At 27.9% G+C, this 24,388-nt stretch overlaps 3 protein-coding genes across 5 annotated transcripts; 2 read left to right on the top strand and 1 right to left on the bottom strand.

Annotated features, from left to right (window-relative positions):
- The first annotated feature begins 3,073 nt into the window (after positions 1-3,073).
- On the top strand, positions 3,074-17,063 carry LOC145752029 (uncharacterized). 3 transcript variants are annotated; one of them, XM_082568214.1, is made up of 21 exons: positions 3,074-3,193; positions 4,327-4,450; positions 5,164-5,271; positions 5,665-5,765; positions 6,715-6,894; positions 7,156-7,494; positions 7,834-8,334; positions 8,656-8,733; positions 10,110-10,269; positions 10,780-10,901; positions 11,375-11,443; positions 11,560-11,718; positions 12,116-12,223; positions 12,304-12,402; positions 12,957-13,059; positions 14,313-14,458; positions 14,642-14,776; positions 15,204-15,258; positions 15,352-16,028; positions 16,290-16,408; positions 16,806-17,063. In XM_082568214.1, exons 1-21 carry the CDS (start codon positions 3,128-3,130, stop codon positions 16,888-16,890), a joined length of 3,534 nt encoding a protein of 1,177 aa, XP_082424340.1. In that variant the 5' UTR covers positions 3,074-3,127; the 3' UTR covers positions 16,891-17,063. The 3 variants fall into 3 exon arrangements, with proteins under 3 accessions (XP_082424340.1, XP_082424341.1, XP_082424342.1); XM_082568215.1 differs by lacking the exon at positions 7,156-7,494; XM_082568216.1 differs by lacking the exons at positions 7,156-7,494; positions 7,834-8,334.
- Positions 17,064-17,715: 652 nt separating this feature from the next.
- On the top strand, positions 17,716-21,472 carry LOC145753972 (tyrosine-protein kinase CSK-like). The gene is made up of 7 exons (XM_082570538.1): positions 17,716-18,907; positions 19,259-19,360; positions 19,671-19,753; positions 20,122-20,143; positions 20,439-20,479; positions 20,559-20,778; positions 21,262-21,472. Exons 3-7 carry the CDS (start codon positions 19,725-19,727, stop codon positions 21,370-21,372), a joined length of 423 nt encoding a protein of 140 aa, XP_082426664.1. The 5' UTR covers positions 17,716-18,907; positions 19,259-19,360; positions 19,671-19,724; the 3' UTR covers positions 21,373-21,472.
- Positions 21,473-22,633: 1,161 nt separating this feature from the next.
- LOC145753472 (uncharacterized) lies at positions 22,634-24,095 on the bottom strand. The gene is made up of 3 exons (XM_082569881.1): positions 23,724-24,095; positions 23,057-23,172; positions 22,634-22,781 (listed from the first exon to the last, which is right to left on the bottom strand). Exons 1-3 carry the CDS (start codon positions 24,093-24,095, stop codon positions 22,634-22,636), a joined length of 636 nt encoding a protein of 211 aa, XP_082426007.1.
- Positions 24,096-24,388: the final 293 nt, after the last annotated feature.

Raw genomic sequence — 24,388 nt, 5'->3', positions numbered from 1 at the left:
AAATTTTTTTAACAGCTAAACGCAGATATCACACAGTTTGCGTTCAGCAGTCTGGCAATAGAACAAGTTTGTAATTGGCATAAAAACTTTTTGGCTACATCTAAACGAATAAAAACACTTGTGCAATGTAAAACTATCCATTAGGAAGCTTATAAACGTTTTTATAATAGTTAAACTTTTCTAGAAAACTCGTACGACTTTAAAACAGCTTATGACCTCAATATAACGTATAGCTAACAAATTCACGTACAACCCGATGACGTCATAAAGGGTTTGCCGTCGAAGTACAAAACGGCGAATTATACAGGCTTATTATAAGCTCGAAAAAATTTTTAATTGCCGTTTAAACTCAGTATATTAATTTGTTTTTGGTAACAAAAATGAAATTAACTTATATTTTTTAAACTATATCCATTGCTATGCTGTAAAAAGCAATGTTGTTTTACTATACCATTTAGTATACTGTCAGGAAATGGGCAGCTCTGGTTTCAAGCTTACTAGGTTATTCATTAAAGATAGGCCCATTGTGTACTGTTAAATGGTTATTATATACGTAAACACGTGTGTAAATAAATGTGTAATGTTTTATTTACACATTATAGAAATGTATATTTGTAAATTCTTTGAAAAGGATTTTATTATCTGTTATAATTTGACGTTTCGTCAGTTTGTAGAAAGTTAAGCAGTTGAGGAGCTCTATTAGCGTCACCCGCCAGGTTTATAAAATGCGAAACAGGCGAAATTTTTATAACTTTACCCCAATATTTTTCTGCGAATTTTGCCATTCTCCGCATTCATTTTAGTACTACTCGTTTGAACCGGCGGACGACGCTAATATTCCAATAGAGCTTTGAAGTTTGTTTGTGAGTTTATTTTTTGTATGGCATGATTTTGTAGAAATATAAATTTACATGTAAAAGCTTTAGCTGTTTGGCAAAAATAAAAATAAGGGTTTAAACTTATAGCCTATCACAAAAAATACCCATTTATATAAAAAGTGAATCTTTTTTGTTTAAATTTTTTACTTATTAACTTATTGGTAAAACTTAGTTACATCCCCTTTTCTGTGTTATAGCTTTTACTCAAAATCCAAAATACAATGGTTTAAAATATTTTTAATTTTGTAAAATTATGTTCTTTATCATAGTTATTAAAATGATGTAGACCTATAATTTTTTTATTTTAGTTAGAAAACTAATACATAAAAACATTTTTTAGTTTTAAAGAACAAATTTTTTTTACTGTATATATAAGTGATGTCAAATTAATTGTTTTATAAATGGCAGTATTATTAAGCTTTTTTTGCTTTAAATATAAATTTTTTTTAAATAAAAAATATTAAATTTATCTTAATTTTTATTCTAAAGATTGAATTTTTGGTAGTATGACTTTTCAACAGACAATCCGTTTTTAAACCTTTTTTTTCTAATATTAAGAATGGGTTTATGAATAAATGAATAATATTTCTATAAATTTCTGTTTTTATACCTAAATTCAAAAAAGATTTCTTTCTGTAAAATGTGTTATTTTATTTGAGACAAAAAAATTCTCGAAAATATTGATTACTTTACAGATAATTTAATTTTATATTTTCCAATATTTAGGGTGAAGGGCTTTTGTCTGCAATATCTATGCAGGGTTGTTAAGTTAAAAAAAAACAGTTTTTCTAATTTAGCTGTAATAAGTTAATTAGGCTATTATATATAGGCCTATATATTTAATTTTACAATAATTAGGGGAATGGTCTACTAGATTAAACTAACTTATTTGAAAAAAATTTGACAATGTAAAAATGATGCTTAAATGACTTTAGCTTTATATTTAAGTTGGCGGAGAAAATTAAATAAAACATAAAATCTCAGTTTTAATGATCATTAGACAAAGGTTAATTGTGTTGCGTTTCAATATGATGAATACGTTTATGTTTTAAATGGTATTTCCTGTCATATATTCTGTATTACGTAGATGGTTGCCCTTTAAATGCTAAAAAAGTGGATATAAGATGTCATTTACTGATCAAAAAAAGGTTAAATAGTTATTAAACCTAGGTATACTAATATCAATAAACACATATTTTAGGGTATTTCTTTAAAAATTTTTTATTATTTAAATTCTATAATTTTTTGTATTTTTATTTAAAGCGTTTGATATGCATTATCATGAAAAAAAAATTTCAAATTACAAAAATTGGTCACAAAATTTGAATTAGATTTTCTTTGTTATTAACCTCTTTATTATATCATAATGAGCAAAAGCTGTAAGCTGTTTAACTTTAATGAAATCACACCAGTACACTAATTAATTGTTGTTGTTATAATTAAGCTTAACGGGTGTTGGTTGGTCTGACATCACATCCTGTTGTGTGTGTTGGTCTAACGAACATCTCAGGAAGCTTGTAATGTGTTAACTCTACTTTTATCGTTCAAATATAATGTTGGTATATTTAACTAGGAGGAAATATCGACATTAAATCATTTGGTAAATTTAGAAGTTGATTTTGAATAATTTTGTGACACTCATTTAAAATAGACTTAAGTTGATTGATAGTTAAAAAGGAATAAGCTTTAGGCTATGTCGATTTTTATGTTAGTAGTTATTACCGAATATGTCAAAGTAGTTGTTATATAAACTTACTGTTCTAACCTTAGTTTATTATGCTACATTTACTATTTAATACCTAACCGTTTATTTAATTTTAATGTTTAAAAATGAATTAAAATTTAGGCAAGCAACAGAAAAAGGTTAATTTTTTTTTAAACATCATTGTATAATATTGGAAATGGTCAGTTAGAACTAAAACTTGTAATTTTAGTGTATTTAAAAAATAAAATGGCACATAGCCTATGTTTACAATGCTAGAGATATGAATAATGATAAAGGTGTGTTTATAGATAAATAGGATTAAAACCAAAACAGGCATTTAGGGTTAAAGATAATTATTTACTGCTTCAAAATAATTACAAGAATCTGTTAAATTTTTGTATTTTGAAATTAGAAAAGTAGGAAACTCTTACAATTTTAAAACTAAAAACATAGATTTAAACAACAAAATATATATATTTTTTTTATTTGTAGACAGTATTATATATATATAATGGATGTTGTGTAAATGGTGTAAAAAATTATAATGGCAAGTATAAATATCGATGATATGTTCTCCCAGATGTTGGGAGAACTAGATGATCTAACTCAGGTATGTAACAAATTTTATTCTTTTACATTATAATTTTTTTTAATATTCAAAATTTTTTTTTTTTATTGTTCTATAAAGAGGTCGTCATGTAAAAAAAATTGCTATCATTTTACATTCAAACTAACAAAAAACATTCTATTTCTACAATGTCAATAGATACCTATTGTTTTTTATTTAATTTGTTTATTTAAGGCTTGTATATTTGATTGTCTTGATCCTTCGGCTTCAATTGTTTTACTACATATAGATCGGTTATAAAAAACTTTAAATTAACAATAAGTATGAATGGTGTACTGACTAGCTAGCAACATTTTTTGTATTGTATATTATGAGCAAGTTTGATTTAAAAAATTACACAATGGACAAAAAAAAGTTTTATTCAATTTTTTTCCTTTTTCAATCTAGTATATAATTGGAGAATTTTTATGTGCAAAAATGACTGGTTATTGTATTTTTGTTAAGTTTTAAAGAATTAAAATTAAATTCCAGTTAGACTTTTAATATGCTTTTATTATTTATTTAAACTTTTTTACTGGATTTTTATGAATTTATTTTAATTGCTGATATCAGGCCTAAAAAATATGTTTTTAAATGTAAAGTTTGTTGATTTAGATTCAAAAACCCACACAAAATATGATTTAAGAATTGTTATGTAATTTAATCAGAAAAGTGACACATTATAACAATAGGATAAAAATATCACGTTTTATGTAACTTACAACTAATAGTTTCAAATTTGTACAGATATATTGTCATAGTGTGACAGTCAGATATTATTTTTATTATGGCCCCTCTTTGACATATTATCATAAATGTTTTACTTTTTCTAATAGACAGTTTACCGAAAACTATATTCTTTAAGATGCCATTTCACTGACATTTTCCTAAAAATGCTTTTTTATCAACAATTGTTATAAACCATTTTTACCTTCCGGGAAATGTTCTTTAGTTTCTGAAAAAAAATTTTTGATCAAAGTTTTGGTATCGGTTTATAAAATTTTGGTTTTTGGGAACGTTTTCTAAATTAAAATATTAATACATCACGGATGCTTTAATTAGGAACTGTGTAATGTTTATTTTTATTACAAGGCATTTGTGTCATCGTTTTTTTAAAACAATTCTTATTGTTGCAGGCTTTGGAGGCGGTTCCCACAGAAAATCCTTCCTCTTCCAATTCCTCCCACTCTGCTCCACCCCCTCCTACAAAAAGTAAACCAACCAGTAGCCATAGTTACCAACCTCCACCTCAACTTAACGGTAAGTAAGACTTTGTGTAAAAAAAACTAACGATATTTAAAGTTTTTTTATATTCATAATAAAAAAATATAAGTTTTTGTAATTATATTAAATTTGTGTTGTCATTTTATTATTAAAAAAACAATTCTTTAATAATTAAAAAAAAATTTTGACAATTTGATTTTATCACAAAAAGTCTAGGTAACGAAATTTAAATCACATTACAACTTTTCTAAAATCAAAAAAAAACAACTTATATAATTCCTTTAGAAGTAAAGTTCAAAGTTTTATAAAACTGCACACAAACACTTTAAAGTTCTATTATTTCCTGTGTTGCTTACTGCCTTATTAGTTCAACCATTTCTTGCAGTTTTGGTCAAAACCAACAGGCTTAAATTTTAATCTGTTGATAATATGTAGAAATTTGTTTTGTATGTGCTAAAGTTTAAAAGCTTTTCTAATAATTTTATTATTGTAATATTTTTCTATTTTTTTAATTTAAATTTTATGATTTACTTTTTGTTCTTGCAAAATATATATATAATTTACATATTGTAATACTATTAAATGTTTTAATATACAAAAAATTGTTAAACAATTTGATTTAAAATTGAAATATGTTTATCAATGTAATTTTATCAGTTAATGTTGCCTAAAAATTGTTAAGTTTATTTTAATTTAAATAAATATATATGAAATTTTTTTTTTATAATTATTATTATTTTTTTTTGCAGTTGCCCCTCCTCCTCCCCAACAGAGCAAGGAGGATGTGGATTTGACAGCCATGTTGGATGATCTTTGTTCGTTTGAGGAAAATTTGAGAACGGATAATAATTCTACTGGTAAATGTTTTTATTTTAAAATCAATTTTAAAACTGTTGGCTCGAATTTAGTAATGTTAATAATAATTTTTAGTGTGATTTGTAGATGCTGATATCAAAAACTATTCTATTTAATTTAAAATTTTTTAAATATGTTTTAAAGAACAAATGTTTAATTTTTGGATTTTTTTTCTTAATGTATTTTTATTTTACTACAAAACGTTTTAGCATGTCATTGTGATTGTTTGTTTTTGGCAAACATTAAAATTTAAGTTTTTAGTTCACCTTACCTTACTTGTTATACAAAGAAACTTTTTTACTTACAATTAAAATTAAGAAAACACTGAAAAATTTTCTTGAGTTTCCTTTTTTTTAATGATTTTTAAATTTTTTTATTTTTTTTAATGTTTCCAGATTTTTTGACTACCAACAAAAGTGTCAGCCAAGACAGTGGGCTCGGTGGGGTTGGGTATAATCACACAGAAACACTGCAAGTGGATGATGGTTCACAGCAGGTAAAAAATAACAAAATTGTTTTAATAAAAATTTAAAAAAAACTGTATATTATTTGGTGACATTAAAACTGGATTTGTGATGTTTTTTGTGACATTATGAGGTTATCTGAGTCATCGGTGACATCACATTTTGTCATAGTTTGTGTGTTTACTTTTAAGGTTGTATAAAATCATGTAACCAGGTTTGTATTTCTAAAACAGGAGAATTACTAATGTCATAAATGTTGTAAGGTTAAACAGATGAAATAAACAAAATGTGCTTTTAAAGAGTTAATATGACTCTTCATAAAAAAAAAATTGTTTTATTGTTTTTATAAGAAAATTTTATCATTAAAAATGATTACAAATATTTTAATTTAAATTGATAATTACATTATTCCTTTTTTGTTAATCCTGCATTCAAGAATGATTTAAAATAGGTATTATGTCATTGCTATTGTGCTTACAGAAGTAAAAAACTGGGTGACACCATAAAAAGTAAATTGGTCTCTGTACACTAGAAACAAATTTTACTAGAAAATTACATGTTTTCATCTATAAAATTATAACTTGTTTTTTTGTATAATGTATAATTTTTTGCAAACAGTTTGTTGTAAATGTCTGAGTTTAACTTTTAAAAATTACCAGGGGTATTTTTTTTAAATATGGCGCGATATTTTAACTTGATTACTGCCATCTTACGTAAAACCATTTGACCACATAAACATTTCCTTGAAAACCATATGAATAAATATGTATTTTTTTTGATAAAAAAATGTTTTCGATTAATTCTTTCTCACCTTAACCCTTTATCTGCAAAATGCACTTTACATCTCACAAAAAATTTAGACCCAAATTTTGGTAAAGTTTTTTTTTAAATTTTGATATTTTGTAAGAAATGTCCATTTAGTTAATTGGCTTACAATAATTTGGTGAACTCATTCTAACCATGCATGCTACTGTTTTTTAGTTCAACACTTTAAAACGAGGTCTCCAATTAAACTACCAGCAAACAACAGCAAGTACCTATTCGGACAACTATGATGATCCGGATATTTCTCTTGATTCACTCTCCAAGGAAATAGAAACCGATCAACGTCAGGCGAAAGAACAACAACTAACAGAGGCTGAATTGAGTGCATTATCCCCTGTATGTTTTTGGAAGTTTGATTCTTGTTCTTTTTTTGCATGGGCATTCTGAAATGGCAAACTATTAGGTTAAATGTAATAAAAATTTGGCCTAAATTTATTTAAAACATAAGGACGAAGTTACTAAATTGAATTTAATTTGATTTCCTGCATTTTCAGCTCATTTTAGCAGTTTTGCCATTTTAGATTATCTTTAGCATGGCATGTTTTATGTTAACTCCACAGATCAACCTTTTTTATTTTTCGATTGGCTTGTTGTTAGGTTTTAAATGAGCTTGATGATTTGGTCAACAGCCTTGCATTTCTTGGTGACTCGAGCCTCGATGCCACCAATAACAATGTGGCACAAGCCGCAAAAAGTAATGCGGCAGTGGACACAACTTTGACCATTACTACTACAAGTGTTAACAAAAATGTGCCACAGGCCACAAATAATGTGCCACAAGTTTCCAAAATCACGCCACCAACCACCAATAATCTGCCGAGGCCAGCGCCACGGCCAGTGAGAAAAGGTTCCATAAAAAACAATATTTTTATTAAAAATAATGAAAAACCCCTTCCCCCTCCTCTTGCAAGTAAACCTAAATTGGCTCCTAAACCAGTAAGTCTTATTTTTCATGCAATAAATTGAAACTGATAAGAAAAAGTTTTCTAGATATTTTTTGCGATTAAAAAAACTTTGGCCCAATTTTTTATTTAAGCTCCAACTGCATAATACGTAAAAAATATTTTAGCTTTAGCTCCTTTTTTTAATGCCAAATTTCTAAAACCAACTTTATGTTTTTAGTTTTTTTTTACAACAAAATTTTTGTATTTTTACTTGTGGTTAAACAGGCTGGTTGTTAAATAGGCTTATTGGTATTTCATGCATCTTGAACTCATTCACGGTTTCAGTTTTCATATTATTTTTTTATTTTATTTTTGCATGACAAAACAACAGAGAAGAAATAGTCAAAAATCGCCACAAATTCCAACAAAACCTTTCAAACCGAACCCCCTTGAACAAAAGTCGAATCAAAAACCAATGAAAATGCCCGAAATTACGCCCCCGGAAATAGCAACAAAACCCCCTCTGTCGCCTGCCAACTTTACCCCAAGACCCCCTTTGCCTTATGTTCAAGAAATACATCATCATAACACGGTTGATCATAATAACATGCAACTGTTAAGATCAAACTTGGAGAGATCCTTAAGTAAAAGGTTGAGCATTGATGGTAGTGTCTCAAGTCGTAGTTTTCACACCACAAGCTCCGATGTCGATTCTGAAACCGCCAGCATTCAAAGTTTTCCGGGGTCATCTGCGTCAGAATCACAGGCAGTCGAAACTCAGGTCATGACCTCTGAAACACGAGTTGCGACCTCTGACCCACAGGTTGACCAGGCCTTAAGTAAACTTGACGAAAAACTTCAACAGTTTGACGGTAATAGAGAAGAAACTCCGGTAAGTTTTTGCTCGAATTTTTGTTATTTTCATCTTTTTTTTGACATTGTTGAGTTTTTTCTTTTTATCCTTTTTTTGGTTACTTTCTTTAATTTTCGTAAATCTTGTTGTATATTTGTATGTTTGCATAAGAAAAACTAACACTTTTTTAATTATTTTTTTAGACAACATTGTTTAAAAAAAATTAGTATATTTTATATTTTGTAAAGTGAGTGTTTAAAACAGTTTAAAATTTATTTTTAAATCTTAAACTGTTTTTACAAATTTTCGGTTTAAAGTTTATTTTTAGGTTTTTTAAATTATTTTTAAAATCAATTTCAGGAGGAGAGAGAGGAAAGAATCAAATCAGAAAAAGTTAAACTTGCTTTGGAGAAACTGAAAGAAGCAAGAATTCAAAAGGTTTATTTTTTTATTAAAAAAAACTTACATACTTAAATTTTTGGGAAAACATCTAAAATTTTTAACAAATGCTGCAAAGACAGTTATTTTGTTTTATGTAGAAAAGGTGGTACCTTTATATGCTCAAAAGTGTAGGTACTATCTATATATAACGGAACTTAATGGTCTATACATATATTTATATATGTATGTATGTCTTATTTAAAAAACTTTAAAATAAAAAAATGCCATGGTTGGTGCACAGGCAAATTAATATGGGGAAATCCTAGGTTTGACCATAAATGACAGGCAATTTAATATTTTTTGGTTAAATAAGTAAAAATGCAGCCTGTAAAGCGGGCGTTTAACTATTTAACCCGTTTTAATAACAAAGAAATATAATCTAATGAAACTTAATGCACTCGAAAAACAGTTTTTCTATATTGACTTAATTTTTGTGGAATAAAAACTTTGTTTGTGAATGCTTTGATGATGTATATTACATATGATTACATCAGTTACTGACACAGATAAAAAACACATGCGTTTCATTGAATCTATTTTCTTCAAACGAAAATTGATTTTCTAATTTCCCGCTTTCCCTTGAGGTTAATAAACCAACTGTCTGTGGTTCTAATCTATTTAAATATTAATGTTTCCATCTTTGTGTTTAGTTTATTTTCTATTGATTGTTTAAGTTAATATGACTGCTATTCCACAAATAAATAAAATAAGAAAAATATTTTTTTTTTATTTTTAATGTAAAACATCTCAAAATTTTTTTGTTATTTATTGTTAAAATTTGATTTTTTTTTTAAATGTTACTTTTGTCAGCTAAATAGAAAATTTAATCAATAATTTAGTTAAAATAATTAACATTTTATAAACTACTTACTACTTTAACTAAATAATTAATTTATCTTAATTATTTAAACAAAGACCTTACACCTTTAGAAGAATAAATTTAATTATCTTTTTTAAAAAAAAAACTTATTAAGAAACTTTACCATCATTTTAAGTCAATTACAAATAATTCCTTTATATATATTTTAATCAACCTGCTATAAAGTATATATTTTTTTTGCAGTAAGTTTAAAAATTTATGTCTTTTCCTATTTGCTTTCATGTTATATTGCCCTAGAGTCAGGCGCAATAACCTTCTGCTAAACCAAAATGAAATTGGCAGATTAATTATCGGGCAATTATTATTAATAATAACGCAAACTGTTAAAATCAACTCAAGACTGGGCATGGGTAACAAATGTTACTCTATGTTAAGTGTGTAAAGTTGACCTTCCCACATCAAATAAAAAGGAATAAAAACAAATATATTTTAAACACTCATTGATTCGCAAACATTTTGTGTTTTTTTTTATTTAAAACATCTGTCTATTTAGTTGGTGGTTAAAGTATACAACAAGGATGATAGTTCGAAAACGTTGATGGTGGATGAAAGGATGTTCGTGAGAGGAGTAATGAAACAACTTATTGAGAAAAATCATTTTGATTTTTCACCAAATTGGACTCTCATCGAAGAGTTACCTAGTCTTTATATGGGTGCAGTTATTTATCTTGTTCAATATTTTTAGTTATAATTAAATCAAGAGCTTTTTAATGACATATTATAACTAGTATAAAATTCAAACCATAATTTTATGTTCAATTTTGAATGTAAATCCTTGTATTACATATTTAGTCTAATTTTAAATGTTAAATTTCAAATTTTAACTTGTAATTTTTTTATGTTACAACTATTTTCTTGTAGTGAACTTTATATTTTATTGTAGATAAAAAACGATACTCACATAGGGAATTAAAACATTATTTTTGTTTTTTAAATTTTATCCTAACATTACTCTCCTGAGTATTCAAACTTGAGAAGTTTAACAATTCAACAAAATTTTTAAAACATTAAAATTTTTTTTATTATATCCATTTAAATTTTATTTCAATTATTAAATTTATAACATCTTATAACATAGTAAAAAATTGTCATCCATTACTTACAGAAAAACTTTTTTTTGTAGTTTTTGAAGTATATTTTTAACTTTTGATTTTGTTTAATAGAGCGTATGTTTGAAGAGCATGAAAAACCTTGTGAATTACTAAGTCACTGGACAAGAGATACAACAAACAGGTTAAGATTTGTGGAAAGAAAAGATAAATATGCTCTGTTTAAAAATCCACAGGTGAAATTTGAATATTAACCTAAAAAATTAAATAAATTGTTGTGTACTTTACGATCCATAAATTAACTCGTTACCTTTACAGTCCTCATAAAACATTTTATACCTTACAGTTTTTTTAAATATATATTTATATATTTTCTAGCACTATATTTACCCTAATGCCCCAACTCGGTAAACTATATATCTAATGATAGGTTATTGCTATTATATGGTAATAGTATATATATGTATATTGTTCTTGTTCTTTTTGGTTCTTACATCTTATTTACTTTAGGATTCTAAAAATTTGGGAGGACCATAAAGTACACATGATCCAAATTAAATTTAGGCCTAATTTTCGATATCTTTTAATCAAACTACTAAAATTAACTTTCTATTATATAATTTTTACGCATTTGATGATTAAAGGGTTTAATAAGATTTTAGAGAATATGTTCAAGAATTTATTGAACTTAATTTTTTATTGTTTTTAGCATTATTTGCTTAGCTCATCCGACCAACAAGAACAAATGCAAGAAAGACAAAAACAAACTTTAATCGAGGTGGGATATTTGATTTAATTTAAAACTTGTTTTAGAAAACAAAATGGATAATTTTTTTTTTAAATGTTTTTTAAAATAAAATTTAACATTTTTTATCACGACTTTCGTTCTTTCAGGAGTTCTTTTCTGGCAAAGGGCCAAGTTCCGGAGTCCCAGAGGTGGAAAGTTACCTCCACATTAAGAGCGAGGGGAAGAGTTGGTCACGAAAGTATTGCGTCCTCCGATCTTCTGGACTTTACTTCAGTAAAAGTGGAGAACCTAAAAAAGGAAAAAAAGTTAGGAAATTTTTATTTTTAAAATTTATTTATAATGGATTTTAGTTGATGGTATTTATATATTTATGTATGTATAATTTTTAGGCCTTTAAAATAAAAAAAAACTGTGGTTTGTACATGGAAAGTTATCACAGGCAAAGTTAGTTAAAAGTTGTGACCAAATTATGACAATTTAAATGCCTACTGAACTAGTTTAAATATTACGAAAGAATCATTTTTTGTCCAAGGTTAAGATAAAATTTCTGATATTACATTTTTATTTATATACTTAATTTTAATATGATATATTAACGTTAAAATTTGTGTATACCCTTAAATTTTTAACACAAATGTACATATCGTATCGTTTTTCCATAAGTTTTTTTAAAATTTATTTAATTAAACTTAATATTTCTAGTTGTCAGACTTGCAATGCTTGGTGATCTTTGATCAATGTTATTTGTATCTGGGTCGGGGTTGGAAGAAGAAATATAAATCTCCTTTTGATTATGGGTTTGCTCTTAAGGTAGGCACTTTTACTCAGGATTTTTGAAGGTAAATACCTTAAAAATATTATTTAATTTTGTTCATGTTTTTATTTTTTAGCATCCCGCCATTCAAATGAAGTCGAAAAGCATTAAATATTTGTGTTGCGAAGATTTTAAATCATTCATGAAGTGGACAGTTGGAATTCGACTTGCTAAGGTTGGTTGACTTTAAAGTCGGCATACTAATCAAAAAACTCTTTATGTTTTTAATTCAGCTTAAAACTCTTAAACTACACTTAAAACTGTTAAACTTTTGATGAAAAGGTAGTTTTACCTTTTTTGATAAAAAGGTAGTTTCTTATTTGTATATATTAATTCTCGATTTAGGAAGGTCAAATTTTTAGCCTGAACTTAAATTTATTACCGTGTACCAAACTTAGGTGAACTTTGGCAGTTTGGAATATAATTGATTTTATAGTTGCCGAATAATTAATAAATCAATGTGCTTCTGCTCGCCAAGAGTTTATACCGTCTATGGTATAAACTCTCTTTTCTTTTTTTTAAATTTTTATCCAAAACACAACCTTACAAATATTTAAATGACAGCATTGTAATTTGTTTATCATGACATCACACAAATTTAAATCTCTGAAATATTTTGAAAATGACATCACAACTATGTTAGTTATACCATTACAAATATTTTAACTATGATATATTGCATTTGCGTTATTGTGAAATCACAAATATTTTGTTATGACATTATTTTAGTATGGACGAAATTTGTTGGAGAATTACGAGAAGACAAACGAGGAGTTAAAATCTCAATCTTCCACTTCATCGAGTTTTTCATTTAAACCTCAACCCCAACCTGGTAAGTTCAAAAAAGTTCTAATAAAATATTTGTGATTTTTGCATTTCTTTTTATTGTACTGAGTAGTAAGTTATTACGTATATTAATAATCCAACTAATACAATAATAATATTTTATCATTAGATATATAGTACTTATTAGTTTGGGTTAGAAGTTTTATATCGGGGTATATATAGGCTTAAAAGTAATTAGGTACCAAGAAAAAAATTTGGCAAGAACTGTAAAGGTAATAAGTAAATATAATAAAGTAGTATAATAAAATATCTTGTCAGTAATAATTTGTTTGAACTGTGAATGTTTTTATTTAAGTAATTTCAGTTTTACTACTATTTGATTTTTGAGTAATATTTAAATTTTAAATTCCTAGAATTTTATGAACGGTTTATAGTAATTTTCTCTTGTGTATTGCAAAATTGATTGTATTATAGTGTGATTCATAACAAAGGTGTTATTGTGATGTCATAAACATTATTCTCCTTAACAATAAAACCTTGGTTACATCCACCTTAAAAATAAACACTTTAAAATTCTTTTATTACCAAATAGTAAAGCATTTTTTTTAAACATTAGCCTATTTTAAAAGTAAGCATGGTTTTATTAAAATTTATTTAAAAAAAAATTATTTTTACATTTTTGTTGTAATAAAAAAGTTTGTTAATCATTTGCTTTAGGTGTTTACTTTAACTCCATTGTTTGTGCTTGTTAATTTTCCGCCCAACAATCTTCATTTTATTTGTCGTAATATAGTGTATAGTCTAGTGTGCAACTCATATTTATGCGCGATAATTTGGATTACGTATGTTGTCTGGTTCTAGACAAAACATAATTACACTACAACTTTCCTAAATTCTCTCATCTGGATTACGGTGCGAGGGAATTATCACCTACAGATTACGGATTCTCTCCTATAGTAAACGACATGTTGTTTTGTCTAGAGCCGGACAACATAAGTGACCCGTTTTTTATTATTTAAAGTTTTTTTTTAAACTGCACGTACTCGCTTATATAGTTTCCATTAAGCTTTATTAAATATAAATATACCTATTAAGAAACCTTTAAGGTTTTTATTGCTTGCTTCCAAAGCATAAATGTGACTTCAACATACCAAACAAATATCAGATGACTACAGCAGTTAAACAGTTATAAAAATAAAATAAAATATGAGAAATATCAAAAGAGTTTAAAATATTTCTTATTTATCAAATTTCGACAAAAATATTCATTATTTTTTAAAAAAAATTTTTGTTTCACAGATGCAACATCTTTGAGATCTAATGACTCTGGAGGATCAAACTCCCAACCCAACACTCTTCCAAGGAGCATTGGAGTAAAGAACATCTTCGAAGGAGCCTGGCAAAGAGCAAATCAGGAAGAGAAGGCCTCTGACCTAAGTTCCGAGGTAATATTGAATAACTTTCCATTTTGTTTTTTTGAATAAAGTTTTTGTGATTGGGTAATGCTTTTAAATTGTTGTTTAAACTAAAATTAATAAGGCAATTCAATAAAAAAAGCTTTAAATACATTATATAAGCGCAAATACAAAAAAAAAACCTAATATCTAATCAATTTTTTTTACCAATAGAATTCCCCATATAGTCCAGCAGGAGGAAAAACAAGAGCAAAGTCCGTTTGGAAACCAAATGCGAAGAAGTCGAACAATTGGTGGGATCTTCAAGATGAACCTCAACCAGAAGAGGAAGAAGAAGTGTTAACTGTTGTAAGTTGCATTTCGTTTTCGTCAAAATTTATAATTAATTACCTTGTTTAAATATATTCAAGTAAAGTTCCTGATTTTATTTGCTATTAATTTTAGTCAATGATGATTAGCCTACACACTTTATTTGTTTTTTCAAAAAAAAAATTTATTTCCAAAAAAAAAAGAATTTTTATCATTATTACATCTTCTTATTTTCATGTTAGTCAATAGTTACATGTCATAGTTTTTAATAATCTATAAAATCTAATAATTATGTATTTCTATTATATTACTAAAAATTATCTTAACAAAAATACGATATGCTCTAAAAATGCATATGGAAGAAATATGTTCATTCACTAAAGTAGTTTTCGCTAATATAAAGGAATACTAATAACTGTTGTTATGTTTATTTACAACCTGACAATAACCTAAATCTTTGTTCTAGTTACAAAGTTCAGGTCGGAGGGTTTCTAGTTCAAGCTCATCAGGGAGATCTTCTTGTAAGTTTTTTTATTAAAAACTTTTATTTTATAGTCCTAATTAATATTTTAAAAATTTTTAAGTTAAGTTTAAACAAAATTTTATTGTATTAGCGGGGCCACCAGCGCCCCCAGCTTTCCCTAAACCCCAACCTTATGCCGACCCAGTTGTTGATTTACCACCCCCACCTATGGATTACTCTTACAAAGCCCCCAACCCGTACACCCCCCCTGTACCCAAAATGGGGTCAAATTTGCCCCCACCACCTGGTATGGGAAATACCATGCCTCCAGCTCCAAGTTTTAACATGCCCCCACCTCCAAGTAATAATGTGCCCCCTGCTTCCGGCTACAATATGCCCCCACCCCCCTTATCTCGGGATATGCCCCTCCCCCCTCCAGTTTCATCCAAACCCAAACCCAAAGTCCCTTTAAAAATGCCTGGCAACGGTACTTTTGTATCCTATGATGACCCTTTACCACCCCCTCCCCCAACCAACCAAAAACCCGCTCCCCCTCCGGTTTCAAGAAAACCACCTCCGATGGTCCCCCATCGCAACATAAACAACAATAATAGTAGCCCCCCTTTATCCCATGCCCAATCACGCGAATCCCTTGAAGATGACCCTCCTACATTTCACCCCCCACCCCCAACCTTGAAAATACCCCTATATGGAAATTCTGCCAACCATGGGCCTACCCCATTGTCCAACTACTATGAGTCAAAATCAAACCAGGAGTTTGGAATCGATGACTTTCCTCCTCCACCTCCTTTTATTTCGGATCTTAAGGTTTGGTTTAAAAAAACAATTTTTTTGTAATATTATAAAAAATTACACTAACAATTTTTAAATTTTTTCTTCAAAAATAAGGTAGTTTTTATATATTTATTCTGAGAACCTATCTAAGTCATGAAGTTAGCCTTCACATATTTAAAATAATAATAAATACCAAATAAACACTTTAAAAAAAAGTGAAATCCAATAGATGCTCACTTAAGAACTGTGCACTAACTAAATAAATATTTAATTTTGTTTTATTTAATTATTCAGGAATCGTTCACAGCAGTTGAACGTGAAAGTGCAATACAAGAAGAAGTATCTGTTCAGGGAAATCCCCCAAACCCGAACAAAGTGTTAAAGTGGATCAAGTATAAGACTTCACCGAAAAGGTTTTTTAAATAAAAAAAAAATTAAAACAATTGTAAAACTTTGCATTTTCTTACAAGAGGTAAAATAGCTTTTTGTAAAATTATATAGGCAATATTATTGCAATGTAATTTTAGGTATTTATGCCTAATATCGGAAGGCTAACCCCACTGCTTATAATTATATATATAATTGCGGGTTAGGTTGGCTGTTTGAATTTTAATGCTTAATAATTAATTTGCTGACAATTTTTTTTGCTTAGCAAAAGTTTATGCAGTAGAAATCAAACCCGTGGCCTCAAGTAGTGAATCCTAGTATATGAATACTTTATACGTAAAACCCAATTTAAAATATATATATATAAAAAAAAATTGTCGAAAATTTGTATTAAAATCATTTTTTAATTTGTTTAATTTTTAGGAAACCCCAGCGAAGTTCTAGCGGAAAAAGAGTGCCTCCACCCCCGCGCAGGAATGCCCAGACACGCCTCTCAAATCGACGTTAACTTTTTTGTGTCAATCATTTTAGCATGAAATCATGTTCCCCGTTTGTAAATAAAATTTTATCCTGTATAACTCTGCTTAATTGTATCAATGTTAGATCAGTTTTGCATGCCTTTGCATCATTAAAAGAAATGATTTTTGATATTCCATTGAGTTTGTTTTTAAATAAATGAAATGTAAAAAAATATTTTTAATTCTTAGGTTAACAATAAAGTATAAACAATATTTTATATAGAGGTAATTTTCAGTCAAAACACGCAACATTATCACATAAGTACGTTTGTTTGATTTTTACTACAAACATTTGTTTTGATTTTCACTAGTTGTAAGTTTATCAATCAGAGTATGAAGCTAGTAAATAACGGTACATGAGATATTCTATTCGACTCCAGAAAATAGTACACAACGCAAAAAACATGCCATACTATTTTTAGCTTTAAACTATTATTGCAAATACTGACAAAGGCAACTTTAGACCAAAGTTATAACAATACCAATACGCCTATAACTTGTCTAAAACAAAGAAGGTTACGTCTAAACCGATAACAGTTTTTTATTCGAAATGTCTATTCGGTAAAATTGTAGCCTGTTTAAACAGTGTAGTCATTTTTTTAGTTGGAGAAGTAAATAAATGTACATTTAGGCTAATCAGTAAATTTTAACAAAATTTGTAAAAACCATAAAAAATTTTTGTTAAAGATGGATATATTTATTTTTAAAAAAGAGGATAAATTTAATCTAATTTTTATTTAATTTCAAAGTAAAAACTTTTTTCAATGTTTTGGTTACGCTGTTCATGTTATTTGCGTTCTTTTGTTTATTATTTGTTTTGCAATACAAAGGTATTTCCTTTAATTGTTAGTGATAATCATTTTGTAATACTTTATTTGGCGAAAAATAAAAATGGATGTGAGTATTTAAAAAAAAAACTTGTTGTTTTTAAATTTTTAACGAACTGACGAAAGCAAACTTTACGAAAGAAAAAAAATGTTGGGTGTTTTTTATTGCTATTTAGTATTTAGACTGTTAAACGAGTATGCCTTTTTTAATATGGATTACTTTGACTAATAAAAACTATTTTAAATACTTCGCCTACATGGCTGGGTCAATTACTTAGGCTTTATTTTAATTTGTCTATAATAATAAGATAAAATTTCAAAAAATTTTTTTTGTATATATCTTTTTTCTCGATGCGGGAAAGTCGAATGCGCGACTTACACATAGAGTAACCATCAGTTACTCCGACCCAGTCTCGAGTTGCCTGTGGCAGTTTGGGATATTATAGACTTTAATTGCCTAATAATTAGGCCGCTGATTAAGTGCTGGCTCAGCAGGGGTTCATACCATTTATAGCGTCTTACTTAAGAGCGCTACAGCATAAAATCAGTAAGGATTGAATCCACGACCTCAGGTGTGGTGTAGCAAGTGTTTTTACCACTACACCACGCTGCTGTCGAATTTAAAGATATTATTTTTGATAAAATTATGACAACCTTTATACTAACCTACTAGGTCTTATGAAAACATGTTGCATGCATTTTTAAAGCCCATTTTTTTCAATTGTTAAGCAATTTACCCACTACCTCATTTGCTTATTAAATTAACAACATTAACTAATTTTCAGGTACATTAAAAAATGCAATTTACTAAGTTTGTTCAATAGAAAAAAATATCAAAATCAATTTTACTTTTTAGGTATATGTCCTTAATGATGTTTACTAAATTTTGAAAAGTTTTATTTTAGACATTGCTGGTCATTGCAATTAAATCAATTTAGAATTTATATTTTAGTCCAATATTGTTAACTTTGTAATTCTAGACTCTCATGTTGCTTATTTTTAGGTGAAATTAAACAATATTAATACTTTATATTAATTTTTAATGAAAATGGTTGCTGTTTTTTTTAAATTGTTGTAGTTATTTAATTTTCTTTAGGTTTCTTTTATTAACTAATTTTTTTTATGTAATTTTTGTAGCTGACAAAAATGTTAGCTAGTAAAGAATTCAACACCTAAAAAGGTAGAATATTTTTAAATTATACAAAAAGTTGATTTAATTTTTAAGTAATTTTCTAGTTGCGGTAATTAACAAATTAGTTATTTTTTAATTTAAATTTATTTTGGGTTAAAAAATAGTCAGAAAAAAGAGTATGATAATTTTAATTCATTATTTAAATAGTTTTAATTTTTTTTTTTAATTTAATTTTTTAATGCATTTTTTGTTAAAACGAATATTTTTTTAAAACAAAGATTAATTTTTTTTAGCAATCATTATTTTTGTATGGTTTGAATATATAATTTTATTCAAAAAATATACATATATGTGTATATGTTAAATGAATTTTTCGTGCTTTAATATATATTTACATAGATTTTTAAATCTGGAACCTTATGTGTTGGATTGTATGACTTTTCTTCTGCAAATGATGATGATCTAAACTTTAAAAAAGGAGAAAACTTGACAATTATCTCTGTAATATTTAAAATTGACTAAAATTATTAGTACTTTTTTAAAAGATATACAAATGGTTAAAAGTTAAATAAAAATGTAAATATGTAAATGTAATAACATTTTCTAAAGATGTATCAAAAGTTGTATAAAACTTTAGGTAATTTATTGTAACATGTTAAGGTAGGATAGTAACAATATACATAAATGTTAATATTTGATATTTATGTCTTTTTTATTAAAATTTTTTTTGATATATTAATGTTATGAACACGTTTAGTTATTTTACTCACTTTCGTATGTTAAACATGTAAAATAATGTATTCACATTTAGGCAACTAAAGATTCAAACTGGTATAAAGGTCAAAATGCTGAAGGCATACAAGGCATGATACCTGCCAACTATTTGGGTAAAAAGTAAGTTTTAACTTGAACATAGCCTTTAACTATTTTATATGTTTTTTATTCTTGATGTGGAACAACCTAAAGTTAAAGTAACATCTATACTTTAAGTTTTTAGACTTTGGTAGTTGGGATGTCATTGATTTTAATTAACTAATAAGCTGTTTTTTTTATCAAAAATTTATACTATTAGAATTTGTTTAAAAGTACTTTAGGAAGGAAGCAGGTGGAATCAAACCCAAGACCACATGTAGTGAGGTCAGGTGTTCTCAACCACACTGCCATTTTTGTTTAACATCTTCTTTTAATAAAATAAAAAATAAATAAATAAAATTTATATTTTCTGTTTCCAATTTTAAATTTACAGTTTTTGTGTTTTTCAGAAATATTCCAGACGCCAATGCAGTAAGTTGAAAGTAAATTAGTGTAACAAATATTAAACTTGTATTTAAAATAACCTTTCAACGTGATAAGGCAGTTAAAGTTTTACTCATTGGGTAAATATCACACATTGCTTAGTTCTTTGAAGTTATTGATCTTTCAAAGCAATTAAACTGTTTTTTTGCATAGTTAACTTGTTCGTTTATGACTAGTTGATAATTTATTACTAGCTTTGCAGGTATTTTAACATTATTTGGTCTAAAATGTAAGCTCGGTCTGGATGATGGCTTTTTAAAACTGTTTTTAAATGATTTTTTAGAATATGAGTTCTGGTACTGCCGAAAACTTATCCTTAGTGCCGTAAGTATTACCTTTTTCTATATTTTTTAAAATTATTTATGGTCCTTATTTTAAAGTTGCAAAAATGTTGCATTTTAAGATGGTTTCATGGTAAAATAACCCGCCAAGTTGCTGAAGAATTACTCAAACCTTGGAAGGATGGTTTGTTTCTTATAAGGGAAAGCACCAACTTTCCCGGGGACTACACAATGTGTGTTTGTTTTAATAATGGCGTCGAACATTATCGGATTATTTTTACGAACAAAACATTCACAATAGATGAAGAAGATTACTTTGAAACCTTGACTTACCTTGTTTTGGTAAGTTGTGTACTATATCTTTAAATTATATTATTTAGGTTTAACATCAATAAAAAATACAGTTTTTGGGCTTAAATTTAATTGTTTGGGGTATTGTTTTAGTAAAAACACTTGGTACACCACCTTGAGGTCATGGGTTCAGTTCCCAGTGCTTTCATGCTGTAGTGCCCTTGAGTTAGGCACTATAAACGGTATAAACTCCTGCTGTGCCAGCACTTAATTAGCAGCATAATTACTGGGCAATTATAATCTCTATAATATCTCAAATTACTAAAGGCAACTTAAGACTGGGTCGAAGTAACTATGTTTGTCTATGTTTAGGTCGCGCATTCGACCTTCCCACATCAAGGATAAATTTATATATAAAAAAAAAATTGACTGGATACCCAAAACTGCTAAAATCAAGCCAAGAACCTTATTTTTTAAAATGACAAAATGAAAAGATTGAGAGTTACATTGAAAATTGTTGTTTTATTGTTACAGCATTATGCAACAAACGCAAATGGATTGGTCTGTAAACTTTCTGATTATGTGAACAAAAAAGGAGAAACCTGCAGTGCAGTAGAAGATTTGTATGAAGAAATTCATAAATAAAAACAAAACTTTCTATTGTTATAATCAAGACGTTGTTTTATTTAAATTCTATTTTGTGTGTGTTTAACTATATTGAGCCTTAATAAATTTTGCTTTAAAAGTTTAATACAGTGTCTTTTTAATTTTCGAATGGTTGTATTATTTATTGCAAAGCAGAATGACAAAGCTTTTTCATATTTAAGTTTAAAAGAAAATATTTTAAGCCCCTAAATAAAACAGTGTTTAGACCAAAGGTGGGCACTAAACTGTTAATCGTTAATTAACGAAGTTAAATTTTTCGTAAAAATTTAACGTTTAAGTTAACTTTAAAAACCGTTAACGGACCTGTTAACTTTTGTTAAATTATGCTTCCGTTAAATTAAGTCTGTTAATTGAATATTTTTACAAGTTTACCATGGTAATATAAAAGTATATATGTTTTATTTTGCCGTTAATTCGCTTTAATCGTTTCAATTTTAAACGATGTATGCCACTACTATCTGGTCGCTGTTGGGCATTCTTTCAGTTTTTAAAACGTCATTTAAACTTACGTCCGTGTAGTTAAAATATCAACTAAGATAAAAACTGCTGTTTTTTTTAAGTAAGGTCGTTTCTTTGTTTGTTTTATTTAAGTTTTAACGTTAACGGTTATCGATAACTACCGTTACATTTCGTTTAATTTAACTTATTAACGTTAACGAAGTTAATGTGCTATGTAACGAATTATCACTTAACGAAGTTGCTTTCTCGGTTAACTGTGCCCACCTATGGAGACACCTATAGTTAATAGAGCTTATTGGACCACAAGCATAAAGAAACATTTTAAAGTCAATCATCAACTAGTATAAGAATTTTTTTGTATATAAATTTTTTCTTCAATGTCGGAAGGTCAAATGCGCGACCTAAACATAGAGTAACAACAGTTACCCCGACCCAGTTTCGAGTTGCCTTCGGCAGTTTGGAATATTATAAAATATATTTGCCCACTAAGCAGGAGTTTATACCGTTTATATTGCCTTACTCAAGTGCGCTATAGCATGAGATTACCGGGAATCCAACCCAGGACTTCATGTAGTGTAGGAAGTGGTCTTATCACTACTTTTTTACATTTCTTATCAATAAAATGCCGTTTTAAATTTTATCAATATTTACAACTTTTAATCTTATATACAACAAAAACACCAAAAAACAAATATTACAACAGTTATTTTTATGCAGCTAAAAGATCAGGAACTTTAAAAATATTAAATTATTGAAGAAGTCACGTGATTAAAATTTATTCCTAATCTTCTTGATTTTCGATTTTGATAGTGGTTTGCTCAGATTTATTTTCTTTGTTGTCTTCCGCGGTATTTTGTGACGTCAGAACTCGGCCTAATTCTTCAATGTAACTAAGGGCCATTTGCAAAGTTTCGTATTTGGATAGTTTTCTACAGATATAAAAGTACAGTAAAAAGCTTGATTTCTATATTGTAACTACCAGAACATAAATATTTGCACTCTTTTGTAACTTAAGCCTTATTCAAAATATTAAAATGTATTAACATGCTAACAAAAATAGGTATCGCTATCATTTTTGGTGAAAAAAACATCGAAAATAAATGTAAATTTATGTTTTCAGTCTTATTGAAATATTTTGAAGTAAATTTGAGCTTTATAGTATTTTTATTTATGTAACGCTTTAACTCTGTTATTATTTTTCAACCTTCGGTGACTGATGGAAGGGATAATTTGCCGAAGTTGGTCAAAAGCTTTGTTCAAACCTTCCATTCTTCTTCTTTCCCTAGCATTTGCCGCTTGACGGCGCCGTTTATGGGGGTTCTGTTAAAAAAAATAAATAAAAAGTGGTCCGGTAGAGTGGTTAAGCGGTCATGGCGTCGGACTACGATCCATAAGGTTTCGGGTTCGAGCCGCACCAACGTCACACTATTTGCCCTTGAGCCCGGCGTTTACAGATAGCGCGACTGTAATTGTTTCAAAAAATGACCGGGGCAGATGGTTAGCATGGTCAAATAATTATGACGTCACTTTCTCGTAATTATGTCGTGCGCTGCAATCAAGACATGATTGCCGAACAATGAAGATTATGACGTAACAATAAGGTTTAACGGCGTTTAAAATTTGTTACAAATTACTAAATGAAGATTATATAAAAAATTAAAAATAAAACCTTTTTTAATTGTGCTGTTTTTAACACACATTATGATAGTTCAATATTTTTGCAATTTTCTACAACTAACATCAACTTTCTTGTCTTAAAAACAGTTTAATATATTTGTAATGTTTATACTCTATGCTATAGAGCACAAAAAACACTTACCAAAAACTAAAAAAAACATAAATAAATATAATTTAAAATTTAAAAAAATTACTTGTTTTTGCTGAAATTGTGTCGAACAAAAATCAATTGGTGGTGACGTTACGCTTACGTCATTCAATCCTGTGACGTAAGGAACGTACGTGACGTCATTTGCAGGTTGCCGATGACTTGGGTTAAACCATGTAGACTCATCTTCGTTTAATACGTCATCATTTAAATTGGGGTCGTTGCTAGGGAACCAACTTACTTCGGGGATTTCCCTGACTTCTGGTTGAATTTTTGCAAAAGTTTGAACATGGTGACGTCGATTTAGCAACGTCATCACTGACGACAAGGGAGTCGTTTCTTGTTGTTTTGTGACGTCATTGTTGTTAAAAACAGCGAAATTGGAGGCTGTGGTCATACTAAAATCTTGGGCTTTCATTTTTTTAATTGTAAAAAACTTATAAAGCCTTAAACTTTTCTAAAAATGCCTTTTTAGTTAAATAATAAAATATAACTACAATCATATTCTTTGTACGTTTAAATAAATTAAAACGGTCTAAAATTAGTTATTATTCTCTATAAAATATAGAAATATCAAATTTTTCTAATAAATTTTATTTACTGAATTTGTTGCAAGCTGTGAACTATCTGTTTGTTACGTCACAAAGATTCAAATGCGACAGACAATGTCCGCCCAAAACTCAACGTTCGTTAAAAAAGAGAATGCGTTTA

This window comes from Corella eumyota, chromosome 5, assembly GCF_963082875.1.
Source record: "Corella eumyota chromosome 5, kaCorEumy4.1, whole genome shotgun sequence".
In the NCBI taxonomy this organism is placed as follows: Eukaryota; Metazoa; Chordata; class Ascidiacea; order Phlebobranchia; family Corellidae; genus Corella; species Corella eumyota.
Note: the sequence above shows the minus strand (reverse complement) of the source record. Positions and strands in the feature narration are given on the sequence as shown.

What these genes read in the sequence shown, in the direction of transcription:
- LOC145753972 (XM_082570538.1), top strand. Translation starts at nt 19,725, where the DNA reads ATGATACCTGCCAACTATTTGGGTAAAAA. An exon ending in GAAAACTTATCCTTAGTGCC is followed by an intron (nt 20,480 to 20,558) that starts GTAAGTATTACC and finishes TTGCATTTTAAG; the next exon opens with ATGGTTTCATGGTAAAATAA. An exon ending in CCTTGACTTACCTTGTTTTG is followed by an intron (nt 20,779 to 21,261) that starts GTAAGTTGTGTA and finishes TTATTGTTACAG; the next exon opens with CATTATGCAACAAACGCAAA.
- LOC145752029 (XM_082568214.1), top strand. Translation starts at nt 3,128, where the DNA reads ATGGCAAGTATAAATATCGATGATATGTTCTCCCAGATGTTGGGAGAA. An exon ending in AATTGAGTGCATTATCCCCT is followed by an intron (nt 6,895 to 7,155) that starts GTATGTTTTTGG and finishes GCTTGTTGTTAG; the next exon opens with GTTTTAAATGAGCTTGATGA. An exon ending in AAGAAGAAGTGTTAACTGTT is followed by an intron (nt 14,777 to 15,203) that starts GTAAGTTGCATT and finishes TCTTTGTTCTAG; the next exon opens with TTACAAAGTTCAGGTCGGAG.
- LOC145753472 (XM_082569881.1), bottom strand. Translation starts at nt 24,095, where the DNA reads ATGAAAGCCCAAGATTTTAGTATGACCACAGCCTCCAATTTCGCTGTT. An exon ending in CACAATTTCAGCAAAAACAA is followed by an intron (nt 23,173 to 23,723) that starts GTAATTTTTTTA and finishes TTTTTTTAACAG; the next exon opens with AACCCCCATAAACGGCGCCG. An exon ending in CCTTCCATCAGTCACCGAAG is followed by an intron (nt 22,782 to 23,056) that starts GTTGAAAAATAA and finishes TTATATCTGTAG; the next exon opens with AAAACTATCCAAATACGAAA.